The sequence below is a fragment of the Corapipo altera genome, unplaced genomic scaffold (genome assembly GCF_003945725.1).
Source record: "Corapipo altera isolate COAL_440 unplaced genomic scaffold, ASM394572v1 113, whole genome shotgun sequence".
In the NCBI taxonomy this organism is placed as follows: Eukaryota; Metazoa; Chordata; class Aves; order Passeriformes; family Pipridae; genus Corapipo; species Corapipo altera.
In genome coordinates this window covers 2,960,687-2,985,560 of record NW_020884895.1, presented here as the reverse complement: position 1 = coordinate 2,985,560, position 24,874 = coordinate 2,960,687, and the positions used below count along the sequence as shown (strand labels likewise).

General features: G+C 39.0%; 2 protein-coding genes across 9 annotated transcripts in view; one reads left to right on the top strand and one right to left on the bottom strand.

Annotated features, from left to right (window-relative positions):
• Window positions 1-956: 956 nt before the first annotated feature.
• LOC113949059 (cytochrome P450 2J2-like) lies at window positions 957-9,250 on the bottom strand. Its single transcript, XM_027647197.1, has 9 exons — window positions 8,960-9,250; window positions 7,748-7,910; window positions 6,919-7,068; window positions 5,336-5,496; window positions 4,352-4,525; window positions 3,985-4,126; window positions 3,155-3,342; window positions 2,571-2,712; window positions 957-1,295 (listed from the first exon to the last, which is right to left on the bottom strand). The coding sequence occupies exons 1-9, from the start codon at window positions 9,128-9,130 to the stop codon at window positions 1,117-1,119; spliced, it is 1,470 nt and encodes a 489-aa protein (XP_027502998.1). The 5' UTR covers window positions 9,131-9,250; the 3' UTR covers window positions 957-1,116.
• Window positions 3,257-24,874, top strand: part of LOC113949056 (cytochrome P450 2J6-like) — a 27,615-nt gene continuing 5,997 nt past the window's right edge. For 2 of the 8 annotated variants that reach the window (XM_027647185.1, XM_027647184.1), the window contains exons 1-10: window positions 3,338-3,558; window positions 7,044-7,144; window positions 16,027-16,147; window positions 17,508-17,670; window positions 19,438-19,587; window positions 20,036-20,196; window positions 20,879-21,055; window positions 21,699-21,840; window positions 22,842-23,029; window positions 23,852-23,993. In XM_027647185.1, coding sequence (XP_027502986.1) covers window positions 3,553-3,558; window positions 7,044-7,144; window positions 16,027-16,147; window positions 17,508-17,670; window positions 19,438-19,587; window positions 20,036-20,196; window positions 20,879-21,055; window positions 21,699-21,840; window positions 22,842-23,029; window positions 23,852-23,993 — 1,351 coding nt within the window. In that variant the 5' untranslated portion in view covers window positions 3,338-3,552. Of the gene's footprint in view, window positions 3,559-7,043; window positions 7,145-9,579; window positions 9,723-10,607; window positions 12,885-15,445; window positions 16,148-17,507; window positions 17,671-19,437; window positions 19,588-20,035; window positions 20,197-20,878; window positions 21,056-21,698; window positions 21,841-22,841; window positions 23,030-23,851; window positions 23,994-24,874 lie in introns of those variants that run through there. The other 6 variants (XM_027647189.1, XM_027647191.1, XM_027647188.1 and 3 more) reach the window with 6 other exon arrangements.

The following is a 24,874-nucleotide window of genomic DNA, read 5'->3' as shown; positions in this document are numbered from 1 at the left end:
AGTAAAATGGCTTTTATTAAAATGTCAGTGGTGTTGAGTTTGCATTTGTTCTGCGGTAGCAAACTTTACAACATGTTAGAAACCTGGAGTTTTCACCAAATGGAAGGGAATATGTTTAGAAATATTGAAAATTGGAAATATTTGAGAGGAGAATCAAGTCTTCCATTAGTTTTATGTCTGAGAAATTTGTAATATTCTTCTTCCGCTTTTAACTATATCCTGCCATGATTTATGCTGGCTCCTGTTGAACTTTGGAAACTGAAAGCTTTTAGGATGCCTGCAGCTGAATTTTAAATACTCAAAACCTTCCACATCTGTTTATGTGGAGAAAGAAGAAAACACCCTGAGTAATAAATCAGTACCGTGCTTGCTTTAACAAATGTTGACATTTTCATTTATTTTCTTAATTTCTTGAAAGGCTGGTCCTTTTCACATAGGAAATTATTGGATCATACAGTAGTATTTATAAACAGAAGAAGGAATGTTTCATGAAAGCACAGGGACTCGAGTTGTGATAACATAGGAATTGGATACTGAGGAAGTAAAAACAGGTGTAAGGATTTCTAAATGGACCGTGGTAATGAGAGGCCCCATTCTGGAGTCATCTGTGCCTGTGTGAAGTTTATGCTACACTATATAATGCTTATGGGAGTGTGAAAGGAAAAGGAATCAACAACTAAGTGTGTGTCCTCTGTTACTTTCTACAAGAAGATGTAAGAAAAGACCTGTGAACTCAAGAGGAGTAACAGCTTACTGAAAATTTTAAGAGTGTGATACCTGGCAGAGCACATATGCAGGAAACTGCTTGATACAGTTCACTTCTCTAAAATCCTACATCTAATTCATTGCTACTGTGAGTGTGAAAATACATTTTTTTTCTGAAATGTATTATTGTGTACTTGTATATGCCTAAGACACAATTATATGAGCTTTGGCAAGTACACTTATTTAAAAAAGTTCAGTACTTGAGGTCAGACCTCCTGAACAAAAACACTTGATTAGTTTGCTGTGCTGAGCTACCTATATTTGAATGCAATTGAGATAGTGGTGTGTATTTTTAAAGGATCTGCAGTTATTGACAGGTTGAAGTCCCTCTGCATTGTAGTATGTTGCAGACTAGCGTGGAATAGCACAGAGTTTATATGGATGAGGCTGCAGTATTGCACCCAAAACATACTCTGAACTGATTTCCTTTACTCCCTCAGGCAGCTGGAATGTAAATGCCCGAAGGAGGTTGGTAAAGAAGATGAACAGTTCAATTCTTGCCATCTGTTCCCCCAAGCACACACGATGCCCTGCAGACAGAAAACATAAAGAGTTAGTTGTATAAAGTTCTGTAAAAGGACTTCACACAAAATTCTACTGAGTTCCATAAATTCTGTTTCCTCTGTAAGGGCAGAAGATGCTTTTGGAGGTGGGGGAAACATTTAACTGAGAAACTGTGCATCAAGTGTTTCATTTGGTGGTTTAATTGGTTTTGTTTGGGTTTTTTTTTCCACCCCTGGAGCATGTATGAGATCCTCCCTTTTCATTTTTGCTACTTGTTCTGTGAGAATCCTAAATTGCTTCTCCGTTAAGCGAGATTTTAAAAAGTTTCATATACTTGAGTGTCTTATCTTTGGTTGTTGAGGAGGGAGGGCTGGAGCATTGCAAGATGCAGTTCTGAAGCCAAGGAGAAGGATGTAATCAGGCTTTCTTCAACAGAGATTAAGAAGGGTATTTTGGGTCCATGTAGCCCACAATCTCTAATGCTGTCAGGAACAGATCTGTGAGCTAAGGGACTGAAATGTACAGTGGCATGTGTGGTGATGTGTAGACTCAGTGACTCATTTTGGCACGTTGTTTTCACAGTATATGTCAGGATATCTATCGATTCCAGACTAAAAAAAACCCAAAAACCAGATATTCAGGATATATAAATACTCAAATTATATAAACAGAAAACAACCAAGGCAAGTTAAAAAAGAAATCTTCCTATGCCTGGCTTGAAATGGTAGTCCAAATTAGGTGTCTTGATTGATGTGAACTACGGGTATTTGGTGAGTGCAGTAGGTAAGATGCTATGTACCTGTTTTACAAAGATGAATTTAGGATTTATGGGCAATTTAGGCACCTGATGCTAGACTATAACTGTAGGATTTGGGAGGGTGAGGTTTGGTTTCCTGCTTTATCACACATTTCTCTGTATATTTTGAAAAATTGTATACTTTTATCACTGGGCTTTCTGTCTGTAAGGTGAAAATAAATCAATTTTCTGATTTGAGGGTGTTACCTTGATTTGACACATCAGGAACTAAGAAGCTCAGATACCCTTATAGTAGGAGTTGTACATATGCCAAGGAGAGCATTGTGTCTTCTGGTCATACTCATCCTCTGTTTGAATGCATCAAAATTACAAAATGCAAGACAACATTTGTAGCTCTTACAGAGCAGAAAACTTGACTTTAAATCTTTGTGCCAAATACATTTTTATAAAGGCATGTTTTAAAAATTTTAGAACTTAGAAATGGTGTTTCTAATCTTGCTCTACAAGACACAGAAAACAGGAATATTCAAGGTCAGAGTGTTACCTGCTGAGAAAGGTAAGAATGCCTCTTTGTTTACAAAGTTGCCATCCAAATCAAGGAAATGATTTGGGTTGAAATTCCAAGGGGTCGCCCAGTGCTCAGAGTCATACACCACAGAGTGCAGATTTGGCAATACAAGTGTGCCCTGTAAGAAGCAGCAGAGTTTATCTTTTTCATGTATGATTGATTTATTTTTTTTTATTTTCCTTCTCTCTAACAGATAGTCTGCCATCCCGTGCCTGCAGCCCCGTGTTTGGATTCAACTTGGCCTTTTTACAAGCGCGCATCCCCTTGTACCTTCTTGTTTGTCATAACCTATTGCATGTTTGTTCTCTTCTGTCAGTACTACCGAAGTGTTTTCGTGTCTAAGATGGACTGGAGCTTGGATTGTTTTATGTGCTTGCCAGGATAATCATAACACCATCTTGTTTGGTTTTTGCGCTCTTCACACTTCATGTCTGTGACATGTCGCCACATTCTCTGCGAAGTTAGGAACTGTAGAAGCTCATGTCGTATAAATACAGAATATTAATAGCTCAAAGCTTAAGAAACGTGGACAACGTGGACAGACACGTGAAACTCTGTACCTTTTTTATGTGGAAGCCCAGCAGAGTTGTACTCCTCACGCATTGTCGGGGGACCCCGACAGAGGTAACGTTGCTGTACCGCAAAGCCTCGTGAATCACCGCATTGGTGTACGGCAGCTTCTTACGGTCCTCATAGCTGATGGGATGGGAGGGTTCCACAACATCATCTATCTCTCTCTGAACCTTTTCTGCAGAGAGAGAAATGAAAACACTTAAACTTTTTTTCCCCTCCTTTTTTTATCCTGCGGGTTTTTGTATGAGAATGTCCAGGAAGGGGGAAATAAAAGAAATTATGTTGCTATGAAATACATTGGCAGGTGGTTTGACTGCTGTATTGGTTTCAGTTGATCAAGGAAGTGCATATCCCTAAAGCACAGGATGACACATCCTACTTGGTGATGAGCGTAATACAGTTCTATGTTTCAAAAAAAAAAGATTAAAGTTTGAAATTACAGATGTAATTTCTGTTATGTTTTTAAATACACATCGGACCAGGTATCTTTTAAAAGCTTTTCCACTTTGAAGGTTAGGAGGAGGCTAGATTGCATGTGAAATGTCTTTAACTGCTTATTCTGTCTTGCCAACCCCTCTTCTATGAGATAAAACAGTGGCTACCACCAATTTTTTGTAGTGTTGCTGGTGAACTGGAGGGGAAAGCACCTGTTTTTTTTCTTTATTAACTTTCCATTTTCCAGATCTCAGTTGTTGATGTACCACCATTCATATTCCTATTTAAGGGTTATTTTGATGTATTGCAAGTGATTGAGCTAACACTTATAATATTCATTATGATGTTGACTGCAGTTCTCTCTGATAATGATTTTGCTCACCTTGTATTTCTGGATGTTGTACCATATAGAGCAATGCCCAGAGAAGGGTGGTGCTTGTTGTTTCTGTCCCTCCCAGCAAAAGATCAACCACAGTCTGAACCATATTGTCTTTATTGAACGTAGAAGTAGGGTCATCTTTGGTCTGTAGGGTATATTCACAAGAAGACTATGAAGTGGATAATTTCATACATTTCATCAGTCATGTAGAAATTGTCATTGTTTAATGAAAACACTGAGCAGCCCATCAGAACAGACATCTTCAGTGCTACACAAATAAAGTGTGCACGTGAAAGTTCCATGGCAGTTACTGAAACCAAGTGTTTGTAGTAGGCATTGAGGCCAAGGAGGGTGATAAACAGATACTTACTTTTGTTATTTGAGCTAGGTAGAAGTCAATGAGATGCTGTGGATCACCTGCCTTCTCCCTCTCATGCGCCTGGACCTCCTTCATGACTAAACTGTGCATGAAGTCGTTGTATGCAAACACTTTCTGATGAGGCCCTGGGAGATGGTGCATAAGCCATGGGAAAGCATCATACAGCTGTGATTGTAGACAGAAAGGAATGTGAGCTCTTTTAAACTGAATTCTAATTTCCTGATAACTCTGTGAAGTCACTGCATCACATGGAAATGTGATTATATTTTGCTTTTTGGATGAATACCTAAAAATACAACAGAGGTTCTAAAACTTGGTGAATAGGAGTAATTGAGGACTGAATCTAACAGACAGATTTTCTCAACCCTGATTTTTTTACAGTAATTTTTTTAAGACAGCTCTTTGTGGAGAAGCTGATAATGTTATAGAAAGTCAGTGTGCCAAAATCTCCACAACATAAGCATTAGATAGGCTTCTAAGAACCTAAAAATGTTATTCATGATGTGATGAGATTGTAGCCTGTATTTTATAGGAAGCTCGGAATAACTCAGGTCTTGGTGGTAATTTGAATTATATGAGAAGTAAGATATATTCTCAAAAGAACAGGACTTTGAAGCCTTAGTTCTTATTAACTGCAATTCTGTATTCGCAAGACTGAACAAAAATTAAATTTTAGAAATTGCTTTCATTTTAAGAATTGGGAATCTTACATACCCAGTATTCTGCAAATGATTACTTGTTGGAAATCTGTGAAAACCAGTGATGTCCTAAAATTTAAATTCTAGATCATGTGATTTACAGACATGAAGGATTCTAAGGCAGTAGTGACATTTACAAGGTATGTATTCATTTATTACTTCAGGATGGCTCATGGAGCAGTGGTGTGGAGATGTTTGGGAACAATCGTCACATTGTTTTGACTTGTCAAGTGCAAATGCACTTAAAGGAATAAGAGCAAGAAAATCAAATTCTTACCCTGCCCCAGATAGTAGCTTGAAAGTAGATCACAAAATAAATGGCTTTGATAAGTTTGCTGAAAGATTCATCCTCACTGGAGAAGCGATGACCAAAAACAACAGCACAAATTATATTTGCAATGGCATGGACAATGGAAGTGTGGGGGTCAAAAGGTTTGCCTGTGAATACAGGAGGTTCTGTGAGTACTTCTGAATAGAATACAGCAAAAGAAATGAGGAAGACTTTTTTTTAATGGTAAAAATAATAGGGGATCAAACTACTTTTAGATAAATTTCACACAAGTGAACCCTGGTTTAATACATATTAACTGCATGAATTGTAAATGCAGGGAATCTTAATTTTCAATCTGCTCTTTATTCTTGTAAAATACAGTGATTATTGGTTTTGAGAAGACAAACATTAATTCTCTTTTCCCTTCTTTGACTTGGGGTCTGAGTTGTGTGGAAACACAAGCAATTAATTAGAACATATGCCTTCAAATCTGGAGGCAGATATTTAAGTTTGGTAATTAAAAACCAAAACAAACATTCTCCCTCCTCCAAAACACAGAAAAAAATACTTTATAGTTTTATTTTCTTAGTCACGTTGAAATGACTTATCTCCTTTTGGTTTTCAAGTAACAGCTTGACAATTCAACCATATATATATATATATATATGTTTTCCCACAAACTGAAAAGGTAAAGCTCATGTAATGGGGTGGAAAATGGCTCCCATTAAAAAGTATTAAATCCAGAAATCATAAACTTAAGTACATATTTCATTGGCAGGGACAACCTTTGAATTATACTCCTAGGGAAAATACATCCCTGACTTCAGGCTTTTGGTCATTCTTGGAAAGAATAAATACATTTATTGAGTTTAAAATTGAGGAAGGGATTGCATGGAAGGTAAGGATTTGGGCTGTACAGGGACTCAGAGTAGATGGTTTTTAATCTCCTACATTTGAAAGATGTGTGAATATGTTGCTCTTGGAAGAGAGAGGGGCCTGGTCCAAGGAGAGTTGGAGAGAGACCTCAGGCAACCTCTCTGTGTTTTCACATCAGTATGGAACACAATGTGGGTGAGGGATTTGGCTGCTCAGAATATTTATATTTAATTGCTTTATTTTGGCATCTTGCTAAAATTCTATTGGTTTCTATTTCATCCAAACCTAAAAAACAATTTTGTTGGACAACTGAATGATACATTCCTTGTGTTGGGGTTCTTTCTCTGCCAAATCTTAAAAGTTTGCTGTCCTAAAATGACTTGCAGCAGGTCACACAATGTGTATTTTATGGAGGAAAACATAGGATTTTTCTATACTCCTTGAATGTAAGAATTGCTACCAGCTGTCCCCAAGATAACAAATATTATCTGTGTTGATAGCAAATATTTATTTAACTAACCTTATTTTAAAAAACAATTTTATATGGCCTACTGTGCAGACAAAACATTTTTTGCAAAGAATGCAGTTAAGCCAGTAGAAGTCCTACTACTATGAAAAATATCTATATTATTTATAAAAATGTATCATGAAACTTTTACCACCCCTAATATTTCAGAAAAAAGTTCTAAGTGTTGTTTTTCTAATGAATTTACCTTTTGTGTTTGCAAAGATGTCCACAAGGCGACAGGCCTCTGTTTGAATTTGATGCTCCAAATTGTTCTTTCCGAGTGCCAGGCTTCTTACAATTGTCATGACAAAGCGTCTCTGTTGCTTCCAGGTGTGGCCACTTGTCAGGAAAATACCTGGAGAACACAGAAACACTCATTTCATTGCTGGGAAAGGAAATCCTTTCCCTGCAGGAGGCAAAATCAGATTTAGGTGAGGTTATATTTCACCAGCAAGATACCACAATTTTAGATTCTGGGTTTTAGTCTGTAACTGAGGATTTTATGACTCCCAGCTGCTCATAAATGTGACCCTGCAAACTGAGTGGTAGTGGGTTTTGGTAAGGACAGAACAGCTTTCTCTCTATGAACAGTTTTCTGGTTTAGAAATTATACAGTTGAAGGGCAACTTCTCCAGGCAAATATTCCTTTGGATCTGTTAGGAAGGAAAAATGTCGGTGGCATACTTTGTAAGAGAGGAAATTTTGGGGTTTTTTTCCCTTCCTTAACATGCTTAGCTCTGCATGGAACATTTTTGCAATGAAAGCCCAGTTGTGCCCTTGTTAAAAAACAAAACAAACATTCCCTCTCCTCCAAAAAACAGAAAAAAAAAACTTAATAGTTTTATTTTCTTAGTCACGTTGAAATGACTTATCTCCTTTTGGTTTTCAAGTAACAGCTTGACAATTCAACCATATACATGTATTTATATATATACATATATAAATATATAAACTGATGTGTGAGTGTATGCACAGAAAAGCATCTTTGTTCTTTACACCTTGTTCCTATTTCAGTCTGGTGTAACACCCTGTACCTTTCTCGCCCATCATATCCCTGTAGAATGGGGTGAGAGGTCTTCCAGAAACTTCCTCTGAGTGGGTGACAAGGCCATCTTTTACTGCTTTGTATCCATTCAGTACAACCATAGGTGTCTGTCCCATCCACAGTGTGTAGATGTTTCCATAGATATTGGTTAACTGAAGAGTTAATAACAGGAAATTAGGAACTATAAACCAGGGAAACCATACACTTAAATACTGATTTATTCAAGAGTTTTCTGTAGTTGTTACTAAACCCATTTGCCTATATTGAATTGAATTGCAGACTTTGGAAATATTTATCCTTCTGTTACTAATGTGCTTTGTGAACAGAAGATAATTGTTCTTTGTGCAATAGATGTTAAGGATATCTCCCAGAAGAACACCTCTGAAAACCTCACAGAAAGAGAAACCGCAGGTTTACTCTGTTAGCTCTGAGTCAAAGAACAAATGAAAACAGGCAAAATCCCAGAGCTTTTCTGTTTATTTCATTAATGAACCAAAGTTTTGATAGGTTTCCTGCCTCTAATTTCCAAAGAAAACAAAAAAAAAATGGTTTTTTGCATTCTCTTCTGAGCTTCCACATGATTTTTCTTATCTTTCTTTATTCACTTTTGTCAGACCATGATTGTATTTTTCCTTGAAATAGTTTGAAGCAGGTTCCTTACTTTTTTAAAAAAGTTTTAAATTGTTTATAAAGCAGCCATGCTATGAACATAACAGCAATCAGATTTTCCTGCTTTGTTTTAGTAATGTGTTTACTACAGACAAGTATTTTTGCTCTACAAATAAGAAAAAAAAGAGTCCATTTAGAGTATATGTTTGGTCTTCTAGAGGAGATGGGACCACCTGTGGCCTGGAGATATTCCAGTGACACTGGTGTCATGCAAAGGAAGGTCTACTAGAGGTGACTTACAGGGCTGGATATCAACATAGAAACAGAATGAAGCTGTCAATGAAATAGCATTCTATGACAGTGCTTGTGATAATGCAACCAAAAAAGTGAGAAAATAACAAGGAGTAAAGCTATTGTGGTGTTTATTATTCAGAAATATATTTAACAATGCAGGGTCCTTGGAGTCTTTGAAATTGGCTAATAATCAAGATTGAGGTTTAAAAAAAATAGCAATTTAGACTGTTCCTATGCAATGCACAATGTAAGTTAAAATACATTCAGACGGTTTTCAACCATAGAGATAAATAAATACCTTAGTGAGAGTTTCTCGACGAAGTCTGAAGTTCAGCAGCCACAAATTTCCAATGATGGGGAGAGGAACTGGTCCTGGAGGAAGCTGGGTACGCATCCATTGCAGCTTTAGGAACTGCAAAATCAGGAGACAAACTACTAGAGCCATAAAAATCTCAGAAATCCCCAACATCTTGTCAAAATTGTAACTTCTCCCTGAGTTTTGCCCTTTTTTTTGGTCTTTTTTTTAGAATATGTCTTCCTCTGAAAATTTGGATTTGTGTAGATGAGTTTATTCTACTGACTGCAAACTCTCTCTAAGAATATATGCCTGCTGTAGCCATCTCTCTCAGACAATCTACAGTTTTCCCAAGCTGAAGTCCTTAGAAAACCAAAATATGTGATCCTTGGTGGTTAGTCAAGCCCCACCCACTCTTTTTTTAAGATCCGTAATTGAGATGTCTCTTTTTTCACTTAGAATTTTGTTTCCTTCTTAGTCTTGATATTAAGTGCCAATTATTGATCAGTTATTCAAGGTTATAAAGTGTCTTGCATAATGGTAACACCTCAGGCAGTTTCCTGTAGTTAAATGTTAAAATGCATTACTTCTTGCTGTTCTGAAATACTATAATTATTATGTAGTTTCTTTATAGAAGAAGAAGAAACATCTGCACAATACCTGTGTGTTAGAATATGGTCTCTGAGATGAAAAAGAACTAAATTCATGCAACATCAAGGTAAATTAATGTCTTTAATTACAAAAATAAAGGCAATTTAATAATTAGGTGAGTATTTACTTTCTTCTTTTATTATATTCAAGGTTAAGTTATGTGGAACACTAGTGAGAGGTTATTTTTTTCTCCACCAGATTGTTCACTGCTTTCTAATTTTTTTTTTTTATTATTTCTTTTTTTTATGCTAAGTTTTAAACTCTTCTGGTGCAAATTTTGGAAGTGAAACAATGCACAGGTTCTGCTTGATCTGTGGAAAAGAACAAATGAACTTAAGAAAGGGGCAAAACTTTTAATTTTTGCTGATTTGTGGACCTCATAAGCTTTCAGGAGAGGTTTGTACTAATGTGTGGCAAACATGAACTTAAGAGACTTACTTTTCATACTTGCTGATATATTAGATTTGACTTTTGACACTTGGTTCAAGAACTCAGCTAATGCTATGATATATCTTCAAGTCTGTATAGGAGATTAAGGGAATCCATACAATTGCATAAGTTGTCTGTTTCCAAATTTTATCATAATTTCTCTGAGCAGGCTTGCTGAATTTTCCAGTCTGCAGTTTTCAGCTCAAAAAGTTTCAGCAAGATCAAGGTTGTTGATTGCACTGAGTGTACATTATGATAATGAATTATAAAGGTTTAATGCTATCCATGGGCTTCTTAAGAACTGCATTAAACTTCAAGAAACTGCATTATAGGTGTGAATACTAATTTCAGTTAGTTTTCTAATGAGTTCAATTTTTTTTGTGTTTGTGGGGTTAGTGAAAGAAAATGTGCTAAATGCAATCTTGCATCATTCAGTCTTTAAATATATGTAGATGAGGATTTGCCTTTTTTTTTTTTTTCTCTCTAGTGGATTGTAATAATTTCAGCTGGATATGGGAAACACAGGGGCAGTTTCCGGGGGCTGCAGAGCAGCAGCGACATTGCAGCATTTTCTTGCCTTACTTTTCTGAGAAACCACCACTTGACTGCTCTGTACAGTTTCATGCAGCTCTTCTGCCTTAGTGGGCTTCATGTGCAGATGCTTTTCCTGAAAGTGTGGAGGTGGAGCAGCAATCAGAGGGCAAGGACCATGCCTGTGTACCTTTTTTATCCATTTGTTTAGGTTTTGGGGCAGAGCAATGGAAACAGAAAAGTTTAATAAGCATCATTTTCAGCAGCATGGTTCTGTGAATCTTATACTTGCAGAGTTAAAAAGACAAAAAGTGAGAGAAACAATTTGAAATTCACTAAATTTTATGGTTTTATCAGTCAATTCAGACATGTTGATATGCTTACCAAAAATCCCAGCGTTACTGAGTTATGCTATTGAGCAATCATTTATCCATCCAGTTTTTCAGATTTTGATGCTATTTGAGACTTTAAAGTGAGTTACCTGATGAAATTATCTAACTAACTTGACTTGCCTCCTATGTGCATCAGAATTTCATTTCTTCATATTTTTTTTGTCCTTGTTTTGTCCAACTGGTCCCATCTGCTTAAAAGAAAGCAAGCACTATTCTATTTCTTGCTTGTGCATAGAATCATTTGTTAAGTTTGTAAGCTTTGCAACCCCTGAAAGCTGTTGATGCACGCATGCCATCAATGAGGGTATGATTTATACACTTAAGACTACCAGAATTAAGATGACTTAAGCCTTGAGGTTGCCTATTAATAAGGGTGATTATGATGCAACTTAAAAAAAAAAAAGAAAATTAAAAGAAAGGAGTCCTGCTGAGTAAGGCTTGGTCCACCAAGAAGGTTAACCTGAGCTTACCCTTTGCACACTGTGGGCAGTGTATTTTCCTGCTGCTAGGTGAAACCTGTGGGCATGCTGAAATTAGAATGAGGTGAAGTTATTTCACAGAAGCTTATGCTAAGCTTGCAAGGAAGGGAAAAGCAAGGAAGCTCTTTTGTTATTGTGTACTTTAATACTTTCAGCATAAATGAGCAGCAGCTCTTCGCATAAATCTTGCTCGAACTCCTCTGACACAAATACTGTTGCAAGAGCTCACCAGTTAAGATGACAGATATTAAGTTTGGTTGTTTTGGACAGATGAGGAAACCTGCTTTTGTAATGAAGGTTTCAGGCCATAGGAGTGGGAAGCACTGAATGCAGCAGCTGAAGAGGACAGGGAAAGAACAGCATCTTCAGAAAGGTGGGAAGCAAATGATGAACGTGGTGTTCACAGGGTGGAAAGGGTTCCTGGCTCCCCTCCGCCCAGGGTGTGTGTCATGTGCTCTGCTGTAAAACCAGGGCTCGTTTTTTATCTGTTGCAGAGACAGGCTCAGCATGTATTAGAAAACACTGCCTGGTTCCAAGCTGTGCATGTATTGCTTGGCATAGCAATGTGCTTACTGCCTGGCCTGGTGTCAAGCTAAACAGAGCAGACATTGCTAAGCAGGTTTGGGCTTTTTTTGTGGGTTTGTTATTTTGTTGTTGTTTTGGTTTATTTTCCAGTGGAGACACTAATTTGGATTTCTCAACTTAACTGTTCCTTCCTCCCCTGCACTCCCTGGTCTTTCAAGAGCTTCATCTCAGGAGCTGGCGTCAGAATTTCTCTGAGGAAAGAGAGTTACACGAACACTGTATGTCCAGGCAAGCACTGAGAGAGGGAGAGAGTGGCTTAGAGCACAGAGCTGGAGTGAACATGGGACTGAGAAACAGGAGCAAACGAAGTTCCCATTCTGTGTTTCTGTTCAGTTCAGGAAAAGAGAACTTTGCTTATGTGCATTATAAATAACTTTGATAGGTTTTTACCTCCTGCTGTTGTCTGTGGTGTTGGGACCTGAAGACTGATGAGCTATTTAGGTTGCGTAGACAAAGTATTGGAATGAAACCTGAGAACTTCAAATTCTGTCCTTAGATCTGTTCATAGCTTGTCTGTGACTCTCAGGAACTTGCTTTATCTCTCTGGGCCTAATCAACCCTGACATTCACTTTTCAAAAGAACTTGAAGACTGAATAAAAGCCAAGTTGTAGATGGCAGGTATGACTGTTTCTGTTGAGTTCTTTCCCTGTATTTTCTTCCCACTCCTATGGTCTAAAACTTCCATTAGAAAAGGAGGTTTTCTGAGCTGACCAAACACCTGCCATCTCTGCCTATGAGCTCTTGGAGAGTATTTGTCAGATAATAATGAGCAACTTGCATGGAGAGGTACTGCTCACATCTAATGAAGATATTGGAAGAAGGAAAACTGATTTTCCCCAAAACAACCTGCTTGCAAAAAGGTTCTCTGTAAACACTTGCCTCTACCTGCTTGATCTCACATTTACTTTATTTGTATTTTGGTCCTTAATTCACCATTTGTGCACATTAACTGAGTTAATTTAAATACTATCACTCTGTATTACAATGAATTGTAAAAACCACCACTTTCTCTTCCTGCTAGTAATACCTGATCATCCCAGACATCCCAAAGTAAAACTGGTTGGTATATGTAATCTTAGAGAGATTCATCAACAAAGGATGATAATTAATTTATTAATTTCCAAGTATATTTCTGAGGGTGTAGCAGGCTGAGACAGTGCATCACTGACATGGAGGACAGCAGGACCACTAAAAGCAAGAGCCCTAGCTATTAGGAAGGAAAGTGACTGTTGTAAACATTCCTAATTTTGTTTTTCCATTGTTTTTGTTGTTGCCCTCTGTTTCATTTGAGCTGTTGGTTTGGTTTGGTTTGGTTTTGTAGAGCAGTGCTACTTAGATGAAAGCAATGCAGACCTTACACAGGTGCTGTGCCGCTGTACATCCTGATGGCGTGGGAGCTACAAAGGTCTGGTGCCCTTTCAGTCTCACTGGTTTGTGAAGTGCTGTATAATCTTGGCAGTACTCTGCAGTCAGCTGCAGAGGAACTGAAGAGAGACAAGAATTTCGTAGACTAAACCATAGTACAAGTTAGTTACCCTTCTCTCACTGGAGTGTCAGGAAGAAGTAATGGATATTGTGCAGACAGTCTTAATTATGGCATTTCCTAGTGTTTGAGTATTTGCAGCTTCAGCATTCTTTTTGACAGTTTTTCAGAGCGAGATCTAGTAACCTGTTGGCTACTTCTTGCACTTGGAACGTCAGAAGTTGTGGACGTAACAGAAAATTCAAAGTAAGACTTGTTTGCACGACTTTCCCAGGGAGAGAGGTTTAGAGACAGCCTAGGACCAACTCCTCCTTGCTTGCAGGACAGTGTGGCTACTGCAAATATATACTGTCCTGACTGATTCCTGAGCACTGGAAGAAACTTCTGGAGTCCAGCCCAGATTAATTCCCGTGTTAGGAAAGAATTTTTTTTCTCCAGAGAAATATTCTTGCCCCTCTAAACATGGGTAGAGATAAGGTACCTTGAATGCTACTGTAGAACTTGAATGAATGAATTAAATGTGAAAACATCTTTCAAAATGTGCCTTATGTCCTTTCTGCCAGCTAGTAAGTAACACCAATGGATTGTGCAAGTGGAGTTGCAAAGATGGGTTGAGTTTTTTAGGCAGCAAATCTTGAGAGAGAATGACAGCCCTCGGGGATAGCTCTGCTCTGAGGAGGAGCAACAGCCTCGAAGAAAGTGCAGGGTAAGGCAGCAGGGAGTGTGGTGGAGGCAGCAACTAAGAGCAGTAATGGCCCTTTTGTGTCCTTTCTGCAGGGCTATGTATATTTTTGGGCAAGGAGTGAGCACACAAGGAGATCTTTATCTCGTACAGCCTTTTGCAGGTGTTTAGCTTTACTCTGCCCGACGAAGTTAGAGAAGCCAGCACATCACATCCTTTGGGGAGCACTGTGCAGCCCCATTCCTATAAGGTCTGCTGTTCTTCATGAGGCAACTTGGTACCAACATCCCAAACAGCAAGTTCCACTTGCTGCACTCTAGAAATCTACTAAGAACTGTCCCTGTTTGTAGGGCTCTTTTTGTGTGTGTGTATGTTGAGGAAGTCTTTGTATGTGGTGCTTCAGGTACTATGAATTCAAAATAAAGCAAAGATTTACAGGCTCTGGCATTAACTGTGGCTGAGCAGAACTCCTGCTACTGAGAGAAGGCAGAAGCTAATGTATAAAACCTCATAGTGGACAAGAACTCAGTCCCAACAAGGACTTTGAAAGCCTTGTCTGCTGAGGGAGGCATCCATCTCTAGACCTGGCATGAAAAAGAGCCAACAGAGCTGTCAGTCTGTGCTTCCAAGCAAGCAACAGGGCTCTTTCATCCAGGGGTATGGGGATCCCTGAAGAGCATTGGCCTGTGCTCCCTGCCCTCCTGTACTCTGTGTGAGGAGACAGTGTACTGCTTCTGGCAGAATTCGGGCAGAACGAAAGCAAAGGCTCTTGTGTTCCCAGAGGAGTGCAGTGGGGTTGCCTCTGTGGACTCCTGCTGCCAGTGAAGTCACTGGCACAAGGTAAAGTGCAGCCCATCAGGTTGCAGAACCCATCCCTGTGCTGTTCTGAAGACCTGTATCTCTGGCAGTGCTATCCCACCAGGACTTTTCCACAGGTAAAATGAGAAAAAGCAAGTGCACTTGTTCTCCTGGGATTCTTACAGACCCCTTGCGTTTGCACACTGCAACCTCCCCTCTCCTTTCTGATGTTCTACATCAGAAACTTGCCAGGCTCTGAGCAACCACTGTGGGGAAACGTTGCTCCAAACATACATAGCTGAGGTGGAATGTGCTGTGCTGTGAGGCAGCTGTGCTGCTGCAAGCTGTGTTAAAGGGCAGCTTCTGGGACCTAAAAATGATGAACTGGGATATGAGGTCTGTTACACTTTTTGTCAATAGTACTAATTATGTTTGATCCTTCGCTGTTCTCTTTGCAGTTCATCTGTATTGTTTACTGTGAAAACTCAGATTACAATACCTCATTGCTCTTGGTTCCCAAGTCTGCATTTGCACCCACTCTTGTACAAGGTTACTGACTGCTTACTTTTGCTTCTGCCCCACAAATGCTACCTGGTGAGTGCTCCTGTTCTTGTCTGTAGCTGGCTGACAGCTGCAGCTTTGTACCTGAGCTCTTGATGTGCACATAATCAGTGTTTTGAGTGACATCTTCCGTCAAACTGATTGATTGCTCAAAGGGATGTTTCTGGCTGAGGTTTCTGCCTTCTAGCCTCTGCTTGATCTTAAAGTCACGGTAGCTATTAGCATATTGCAGCATAGTGATGTATTAAATACATTCAAGAATGGGAAGACTCCTCATTGTCTCAGATCAGGAAGAGTAGTAGGAAAGAAGGGAGGTGAAAAATTCAGAAAGCTTCATTTTGCTAGGGAAGAGTTAAGAAGAACAATCCAGAGGCATATCAACAGACAGATTCATAGCAGCTTTCTTGGTGATAAGAGTTTGGAGGTGTAAAATAATGATAAGTGTAATTCTTATATCCCTGGGTTTGTTTCTTCTTAGTGCACAGTTCTTGAAGTTGCAATGGAAGAGTCGTGGTTTTCCTCCTGGACCGACCCCATTTCCCATCATTGGAAACATGTGGTGGATAAAGTTTAGAGCTGATCATGGGAGCCTGAGAAAGGTATGTATTTGCAGATGTGAACTAAAGAGCTATTGATGCAAAACCTGTAAAAAAATGGTGGTGGCTGTTGATAGGCTGATGTGGTAGCAGGGAGAACTTAATCCTGAGAAAAGGTAACTTGTGGAAGTTAAATTAGGTGTCTAAACCTGTTAAGTAAAATCTGCAGACAGTGTGATTCATTTGAAAGCTGGTATGTGTGCAACTTAAACAGAACTGAAGATAGATTTACTTCAAAAAAGACTTCTGTTTTTAAGGGAGTATTTGTCCTTGAACGAAAAAAGTGGTTTTCAGATTTCGCACCACAGGCGTGTATTAAAAATCTTTTAAAACTAGGTGTCTTGAATTCATAAGATGTGAAAAGGACACCAGGATGTCTTCTGCTGTCATGGGATGGAAATAAGATTGTATTCTGTGTGCAGCCAAATCCTTTGCTCTGTTATTTCTCTGGAGTCCAGTCTGAGATGTGCTCCTTGCAGATAAGCTAAGGGTGTAAATGATGGTGAAAGGAAAGACCTAATGGGAAGAATTAGGTCCATCTAAGCATGTTAATACAGATTCTTTCAGTTTTCTACATCCTCCACTGAGCCAAAACATCACAAAAGAATCCAGTGTGTTGATATATTTTTCAAGTTGTGACCTTTCCTTATGTGCTAAGGGCAACCTGCAGGCTGCAGCTGGAGAGGGCTGGCTTCAGGAAAAGAGAATTTAAAAGGGCTTGAGGCTTAATTTTTCTGATGAGTACATGTTCATCACTGTGAGAGGATGGAGCTGTACTGTTTCTTTGTCTAGAGTCAGGGACTTGGTCCTTTCAGAATACCCACAGCACTGCCCGACAGCAGTCCCCATCACTACCCAGAGGTGGGATCTATGCTCAGATGCCTCAGTTGACAGTATTTGTGTATAAGAGGGAAAGAGTTCCTGCCACTGAAACTTGAAATCTGCAGTACTAGAAGGAGAGTTACACCTGGAATACATAATTTCAAGAAGTTCTGGTTGTTGCCTGAGTTGAAAATTGTAATGAAGAAAGGGCAGGTGAAATTTCACATGAAAGCTCATATAGATCTGTAGACACTCAGGGGCATTTACCTAATGGTTACTATTGCAAGGGCAATCCAGGGTAAGTGTTAAAAAGGGGAAGAGGGTTTATTCTTTCACTGCTTCCATTTCTGTAAATTGTGTGTTCCCAGAGAGAACCCAGCACCTTTTTGGTAGGCACCCCCACTGCAAAACACAACCACTGTCCCTTTTCATCTCCTGAACCCCTGAGTAATGTCATACTGGAAGAGAGCAGCCCATCATGTGTGCGTGTTGGTTGATGTTTCTGCCATGGGTATTTTTTTGACATTGATCTAACCTGCAGATGGCAAAAACCTATGGCAACATCTGCACCTTGTGGTTGGGTCACAGACCTATGGTGGTGCTCTATGGGTTCCAAGCTGTGAAGGACGGACTCACCACCAACTCAGAGGATGTTTCTGGGCGACTACAGACCTATGTCTTCAACAAGTTGGCAAATGGAAAGGGTAAGATGTTCATGTCTGTGGCAGGACTTCATTCTTGACTTTCTTTGCTTCCTCTCATGTTTTCCTCACTGGAAGTTCCCAGTTGACTTATTCTGTCTGCTCAAGGTGAATCATATAATTCTGTAGCATTACCCTAAATGGCCTCCAAAGTCTCACTGTCACATATGTGTTTCAGAATCTCATCAGACCAGCAATATTTATATGTAGCTAGGTCGTGTTTGTCAGTTCTTAGTGTTGTCTACATGTCCCAGTTTGAAATAATTTGGAGCTTGCAGCCTCCTCTGCAAGCTGAGTCTCAAGTAATTCTTTATGCTCCCAGCTGTTTGTTTAGAGCAAAGGTTGCTGTAGGAAAGCATGTACAGTGCTATGAATAAGATCTAACCTTGTTCCAAAGTACAAAGTCACAGGAAGATGACTGGGGCTTTAAATGTATTAACCAGAGTGTAGGTGCAACATATCCTTGTTCAGAGCTTCTTATTGTGCTATCAGAGACACTGCCGAATTGTGGTGGATGGAGAATAAAGACAGTGCTGTGTTTAAAACAGAAATAATTGAACTTATTTCCTTCAGGCTCTTATCCAGAGCATATAGAGCAGATGCTTTTATCCTCAGTCAGGATTTCTTGCATGTTATTTATAATCTGGAAACCTTTAAGTTATAGTACTAGCTAATATAAGTAGGAAAAAACCTCTTTAAGGAATAGAGATTATCAAGTCTGGAGCCATTTCAGTCCATTTGGAAGGATCTGTATTGACACTTTTTATCTGGGTGCTGTGGAGAAAAGCAGATGAGCTCTGGTCACAGGAAGCAGTTTGCAGACTGGCTAAAGCCTTTTCTTCCTTCTCTGGTTTTTGCTGGGTGGTTCTTGCCCTGGCTTCATTGTCTTTCCAGGAGGGACCTGGACCAGGGCAAGAGCTCAGTATCTGGTGTAAACAGCCTGGTAAAAGCAGGATCCCTAAAAGCCAGAGACTTCGTAGCATAGATAGTTTGTGCTCAGAACCAATTATCCACTTTATTTTTGAAGCATAAGCAACAGGGAGATGTGATGATATCCAGAAGTTTTGCATAAGGTTGAGAAGCTCAAGCACAGGAAATGCCCAGACCTCCCCAATAACCTCCACAAAAATCTTTCTGTTGGTTGTGAGTAGCTTAGTCAGAGACACCACCAGGTTTCCAGGTGGAGGAAACCTGAACTTTTGGTTGAGGAAAGCTGTGTTTGCCATTCCTGCAGAGTTAACATGTGGCAACATCTGTAAGGACACAATGTCCACACAGGGATGTTGGCAAGCACAGCTTACAAGTATTAATTGTATTAGAAGATTGTACAAGATAATAAATTAGGTCTTGTAAGAGATTGCATCAAATGGGCTACAAGCCTTTCTATATGGATAAGGGGAAAGATTAATTTTTTTCCAAAGCCTGGGTAAATAAAAGGCAACAACCAACCCACATTATTGCAGCTTTCAGCAGGCTGCTGGGTGGAGGTTTGAGTGATGACCACTGTTCTTGGATGCTTCAGAAAGAATAGGACTAGGTTTGGAAAGCAGGTCAGAGACCCAAGTGGGTTTTTTGTAGGGCTGGGAATATCTTAACCAAGGTGTTTACTCTGCCTCTAATAACATACAATTAAATTATGTTAATAATACAGTTAAACATACATACTCCTCTTTGAGCAGCAGCATGATGAGAAGGTGATTCGTATGGTGTTTATCATTTACAATTGTATAAATGTTAACATGACATAAAATTGATTCTTGTTGGCTGAAGGTATCTTGGTCTCAAATGGTCTCATCTGGAAACAACAGAGACATTTTGGAATTGGAGCTCTCCGAAAACTGGGAATGGGGAATAAAGGAATGGAGCGCGGGATACAAACTGAGGCCCGTTACCTGGTCGAGTTCTTCAGAGACAAAGAGGGTATGGCTTTGGCACAGTGCTTGGGAACTGACAGAGAGTCTGCAGGACTCTGAGGGTGAAGACTGTTTTTGCTCTAGAATGAAGTGGGTTTGGGCACATCTTAGATTTAAAGTGCAATTGAAACAGTACAGTCAGACCTCAGCAACGTGTATTTTGGGATCAACACCAAGACTGAGATTACTAAAAAAAAAAGAAAAGGAAAACAAACAAAAAACCTCTAAGTCTGGGAGTTAAAGATTTGGTGCCTTGCTGTCCTCATTTTTGAATGAGGTTTATCTTTTATTACATTTGCCAGTGAATTTTGTGTTTGTGAGTAACACGGTTTGTGAGTAACAGTCTAAATACCATAGAGGGCACCTCTTATAAAATGTCATTGTGATCTTGCTTCCCAAATAGCAAAGGAGGTAAAGGAAGTGCTTTGGAGATGAATGCTTTTCTCTGTCTGCAGGAAAAGCTGTTGACCCTTCCTTCCCCATTGTCCATGCTGTCTCTAATGTGATCTGTGCTGTGGTTTTTGGACATCGCTTCTCCCTAGAAGATGAAACCTTCCGTCAGCTGATTGAAGCATACAATGCTATAGTGGCTTTTGGGAACAGCCGCGTTTATTTTGTGAGAAAATTTCTTATTTAATATGCACCTTATTTGATTATTGAGCACATTATTTATTGCAATATAATTATACAATGATATATATTGTGATAGTTATTGCATTATTTAATACTGATAAAAATGTTGACTGTGAATATGAACTGGACCTGCAGTGCTTTGGGTTTGACATAATTCAGTTATGAATATTACATGAATAATCTTTATTAGAATGTCCCAGCAAAGGCAATATGCTTGGGATACTGAACTTTTCTGTAGTAGAAACACCAAGATTGTTAAGGTGAAAAGGTGATACTCTTTGTGTGAGAATGAAAGAGAATGATTTTTTTTTTCCTGTGTGCTAAGGTAATAGAGATAAATGCTTATTAATATGAGATTTATTAATAACAATACATGTTACATCTATCTACAAAAGCAGATTATTTTGTTGATGAATTAACAGCGGAGTTATGCAGTAAGGATAGGAAAGATTCCAGGGTGGAAACCGTGTTGTCTTTAATTTGAGGGTTTAATGTGTGTTCATGTACTCCACATGTACCCAACATTTCTCTTTGGTGACACGGCATTTTTCCCAGAGAAATTAATTCAGCAATTTAGCACCAAAAATGTCCACACTGTATCTCTATCACAAGTCTTCTCATATGGTTTTCACTTACTGCCTTTGTATTGAATGCTTGCTCCACAGATGAGTGAAATTTTCACCTGGGCTGCAGAGCGTCTCTCAGGATCTCTACAGAAAGCAGCATTTTCACGGGATTTTGTTTGTTCCTTTGTAAGGCAGGAAATCAAAAGCCACAGGGAAAAAGGCAGAATAGGTGAACCAGAAGATTTCATTGACTTTTACCTGGATCAGATAGAGAAAGTGAGTAATTCATGCTGTATGTGACACAGATCCAGTCATAAAGGGTTCTCTGTCCCTTCCCTGCAGTTGTCTGTACACACCAGCATTAGTACAGAGTTCTACAACTACAGTTTAAAAACTCTGCTGTCAAAGTCAAAATATGACCTTTGAATAGTTTGTTCAATAACTTGTTCTAGTAGTACACATTATGTACATCAGCTTGTTGTCATCCTGTGGAATCCTTACTGAGGGCTGGGCAGTGGGTGATAGGGAGGACCTTGAAAAGGTTGATGGCTGCCTAATTCTGATTCTTTGTGCCTTATTAATATTTGCTTTTATTATTTTTGTGCTTAGTAGTACTGTATGATTATAAGAACAATTTTAAAATGGTGACAAAAACATAGCATAAATATTTTGAAAGGGTAACATATATATTATACTTTGAAATGTGTTTTCTGCTGTGGAAGTAAACAGAAGGTAGCATAACAGTATCAAGGTACTTACTTGAGGAAAGTCTTTGCAGAACCTGTGTTCTGCTCAGGTACCTGTATTTTTCTCCGCCCTCCAGAAATATTGTTCCTTTAGATATAGTGATTACTGTCTGTCTCAGTGCTAACTGTTACACAGATGTACCCCATTTTACATTTCTCCTTGACACCTGTAGACTAAAAATATCCCGAATTCTACATTTGATGAAGACAACATGGTGCAGTCTGTTTTTGACCTTTTCTTTGGTGGCACGGAGACCACGGCCACCACTCTGCGTTGGGCTCTGCTCTATATGTTGGCTTATCCTGACATCCAAGGTGAGTTGTAGACACAAACATGGGTATGATTCAAGTTGAAGAATTATCTGTTCTACTTTTTTTTTTTTCTTTTTTATTCGGCTAAGACCAAGTTTTTCTTACGATCAATTTTTCCTTTCCTTTTTTTTTTGTTGTTGTTGTTGTTGGGGGGTTTTTTTTGTTTGTTTTTGGTTTTGGTTTGGTTTGGTTTATTTGTTGTTTTTTTTAAGATTATATTCTTGAGGTTTACTTTTAATAAGCCAGTGTTGCAAAAAAATTTCAGAGAGATATTTTAAAATAATTTCAGGGATAGTCAGCTTCTGACAGTGAATTTTGTCTTGCTGATTTTTGTCAGACTGTTTCAGTACTGCAAGCATATTTTTTTCATTCTTTTGGTGCTAGAATGCTGGAAAAACAGAACCCTGTGCACACATATACCTTTCAAATACTGATAAAATAAAAAAACCCTCTGAGCTTACTAGTTTAGGTTTTAAGTATGAAATCTGACCCTAAACCCTCTGAGACTGTATAAGCTGTGTTAGTTACTGAAGCTGACATAACAGCCCAAAAAGATTAACAGTTGGTGATGGTGTAGTAATATTTTCCTGTTTCAGTTCTCAGCATTACATCAGTTTGTTGTGATGGTTTCCTTGCAACACCCTCATTAGTGTGCTGTGAGTCTGTATTTACCTAGAGTAAAAATAATAGCTTAACTGAATTGATCTCTTCATAAGAAGTTTTTGTTTCAGGTAAAGTTTGCTCCTCTTCCTTTAAATATAAAGCTCAATAAATCTGTTGGGTCTGAACACAGAACCTATCAACTAGGAAATAGAGTGTAGTAAAATCATAACTGTATAGATATAAAAGTGTATTTAGAGTTTAACATACCGTAAGTATAAATTATTTATATATTGTAGTTTTTTCTATCAGTACTATAATCCAAAAAGGAAACGAAAGCACTGTTTCATGCTAAACAGTGTTCTTACATCTGTAATGGATTTCTTTTTATCTTTTTTTTTCAGAAAAAGTTCAGAAGGAGTTGGATGCTGTTCTGAGTCCCTCCCATCTCATCTGCTACGAGGATCGGAAGAAGCTGCCGTATACAAATGCTGTGGTTCATGAGATCTTACGCTTCAGTAGCATTGTTTTAATCACGATTCCTAGAGAAGCAGTGAAGGATACAACTGTTTTGGGGTATCGGATTCCAAAGGTACAGATATCCTTTGTGTTCCAATGTGATCTTTGGTCGTGAGTTAAGGTCCTTGCAGTCGTGTTTACCACTAAGCCCTTTTCCCTCCAGTTCAGGATGGGTGGGTGTTGGTGATGGCACTGGCAGACAGCACTTCTCCCCTGCCATGCCCTCTGACCTGTGACTTTTCTCATAAATGACTGACAGTGCTTGCCAAAAGCCCAGTTTCACCCCAACTGAACCAGTGTTCTGTGAGTGCTGATGGTATACTTTCCAAGAGGCTGTGATTTTAAATACTTTGTAAGCATTTGAGCTCTTACACTTCCACAAGACCGCAGAGAAGACCTGCCCAAAATGGACAGTGGTGTCCATAGAGAAGGTGCTGCAGACTATTAATGCCAGGATATTGTCTGCCATGTGGACAACTGAGAGATGGGATGTTTTCTTCATTGGTGATGTCTGAGACAACACTAAGCATTTACTGCATTCACCTAGGACTTCTTTTTCTTATTATCACCTCTCTGGCATCATATTTGAAATATAATGCAGATGTTTTCCCACAACCAACTTCTTCTGAACTGCCACCTAACAGATTGGAAATAAAGGCACATGAAGGAATACAACACGGAAATCCCTGAACCTGAAATAGTGAAGTTTCTTTGCTTATTTGTTTTTTGAGAAAAACCCCTCAGAACTGTTTGATATTGATTTTTTTTTCCCTAATAAAATAATCTTTCATTTCTGCAGCCTCTCCATGTGCAGAATGATAGCTGGAATCTGTTTGTGTCCTTTTCTTCTTGATGTCTGAGAGTCATAACTGCACCAACAATATCTTCCTTTCAGGGCACTCTAATTATGGCAAACATAGACTCTGCTCTTTTTGACCCTGACTACTGGGAGACTCCTCAGCAGTTCAACCCTGGTCATTTCTTGGACAAGGATGGAAATTTTGTGACCCGAGAGGCCTTCTTAGCCTTTTCAGCAGGTAGGTGCACTGAGAACTGAGCCCGCTTGTGTGGGTTAGGTGAAGCTGTGTTATTTTGACTGTGGAAAAGGCCAAAGGGGAGTATAATCCCAAAGTACAGAAGCACATGGTTTTCCTAGGCCAAAAAAATGACTGACCGCCAAAAAAAGTTGCTTGGTAAGTGTATAAAAACTTGCTCTTAGATTTTTGTGAAAGTGCAGAGAAAGTAAAAGGAGTAAAGCCCTAGAATTCCCAATCATTTGTGGACTTGAGTCCTTACGTTGTTGTCCCTGGTCATCCTCTGAATATGACAGATTATGCTCTTACAGTGGCTGTTCTGTGGCAGGCTTCTGTGCTGGAGCTGATTTATTTTGTATAAATAATTCCATATTTATGAGTGCAGAAAGATGAATAGAAGATCCAGAAGCTGGATCAAATACTTCCCAGCTGGCTATGTCTTTCCTGTGGAGCTTCTGGAGTCACTCTTTCACCAGTGTGGAAGTTTATAGAAGCTTAAACAAACAAAAGCTCTTGGGTATCATGCTGGGAGGGAATAGTCTCGTTGTCAGAGCCCTCAACAGAGATGTGAAAACGTCAGGCTCAGGTTTCTGGCCTAAATTGGGCAGAAGAGGAATTTGAACATTAGTTTCTCACATCCAAGTCAAATGAGCTAACCACTATATTTCAAAGTTTGTCACTGTCTGTCTCTAGGAATTATATCCTGCACAGAATTAATTAATAAATTGGGAAGAGGTTTTTCTGTAACAAGTTGTTTTCACTGAAAGCATTATGTGGGAAAATGTTTCATCAGATGTAGAATGTCTTCTGTATTCTGATTTTTCACTGTTTTTTGTGAAGATAAGTCAACCTGTTCTAAGTGGAAGCTGTGAGGCAACCTAAAG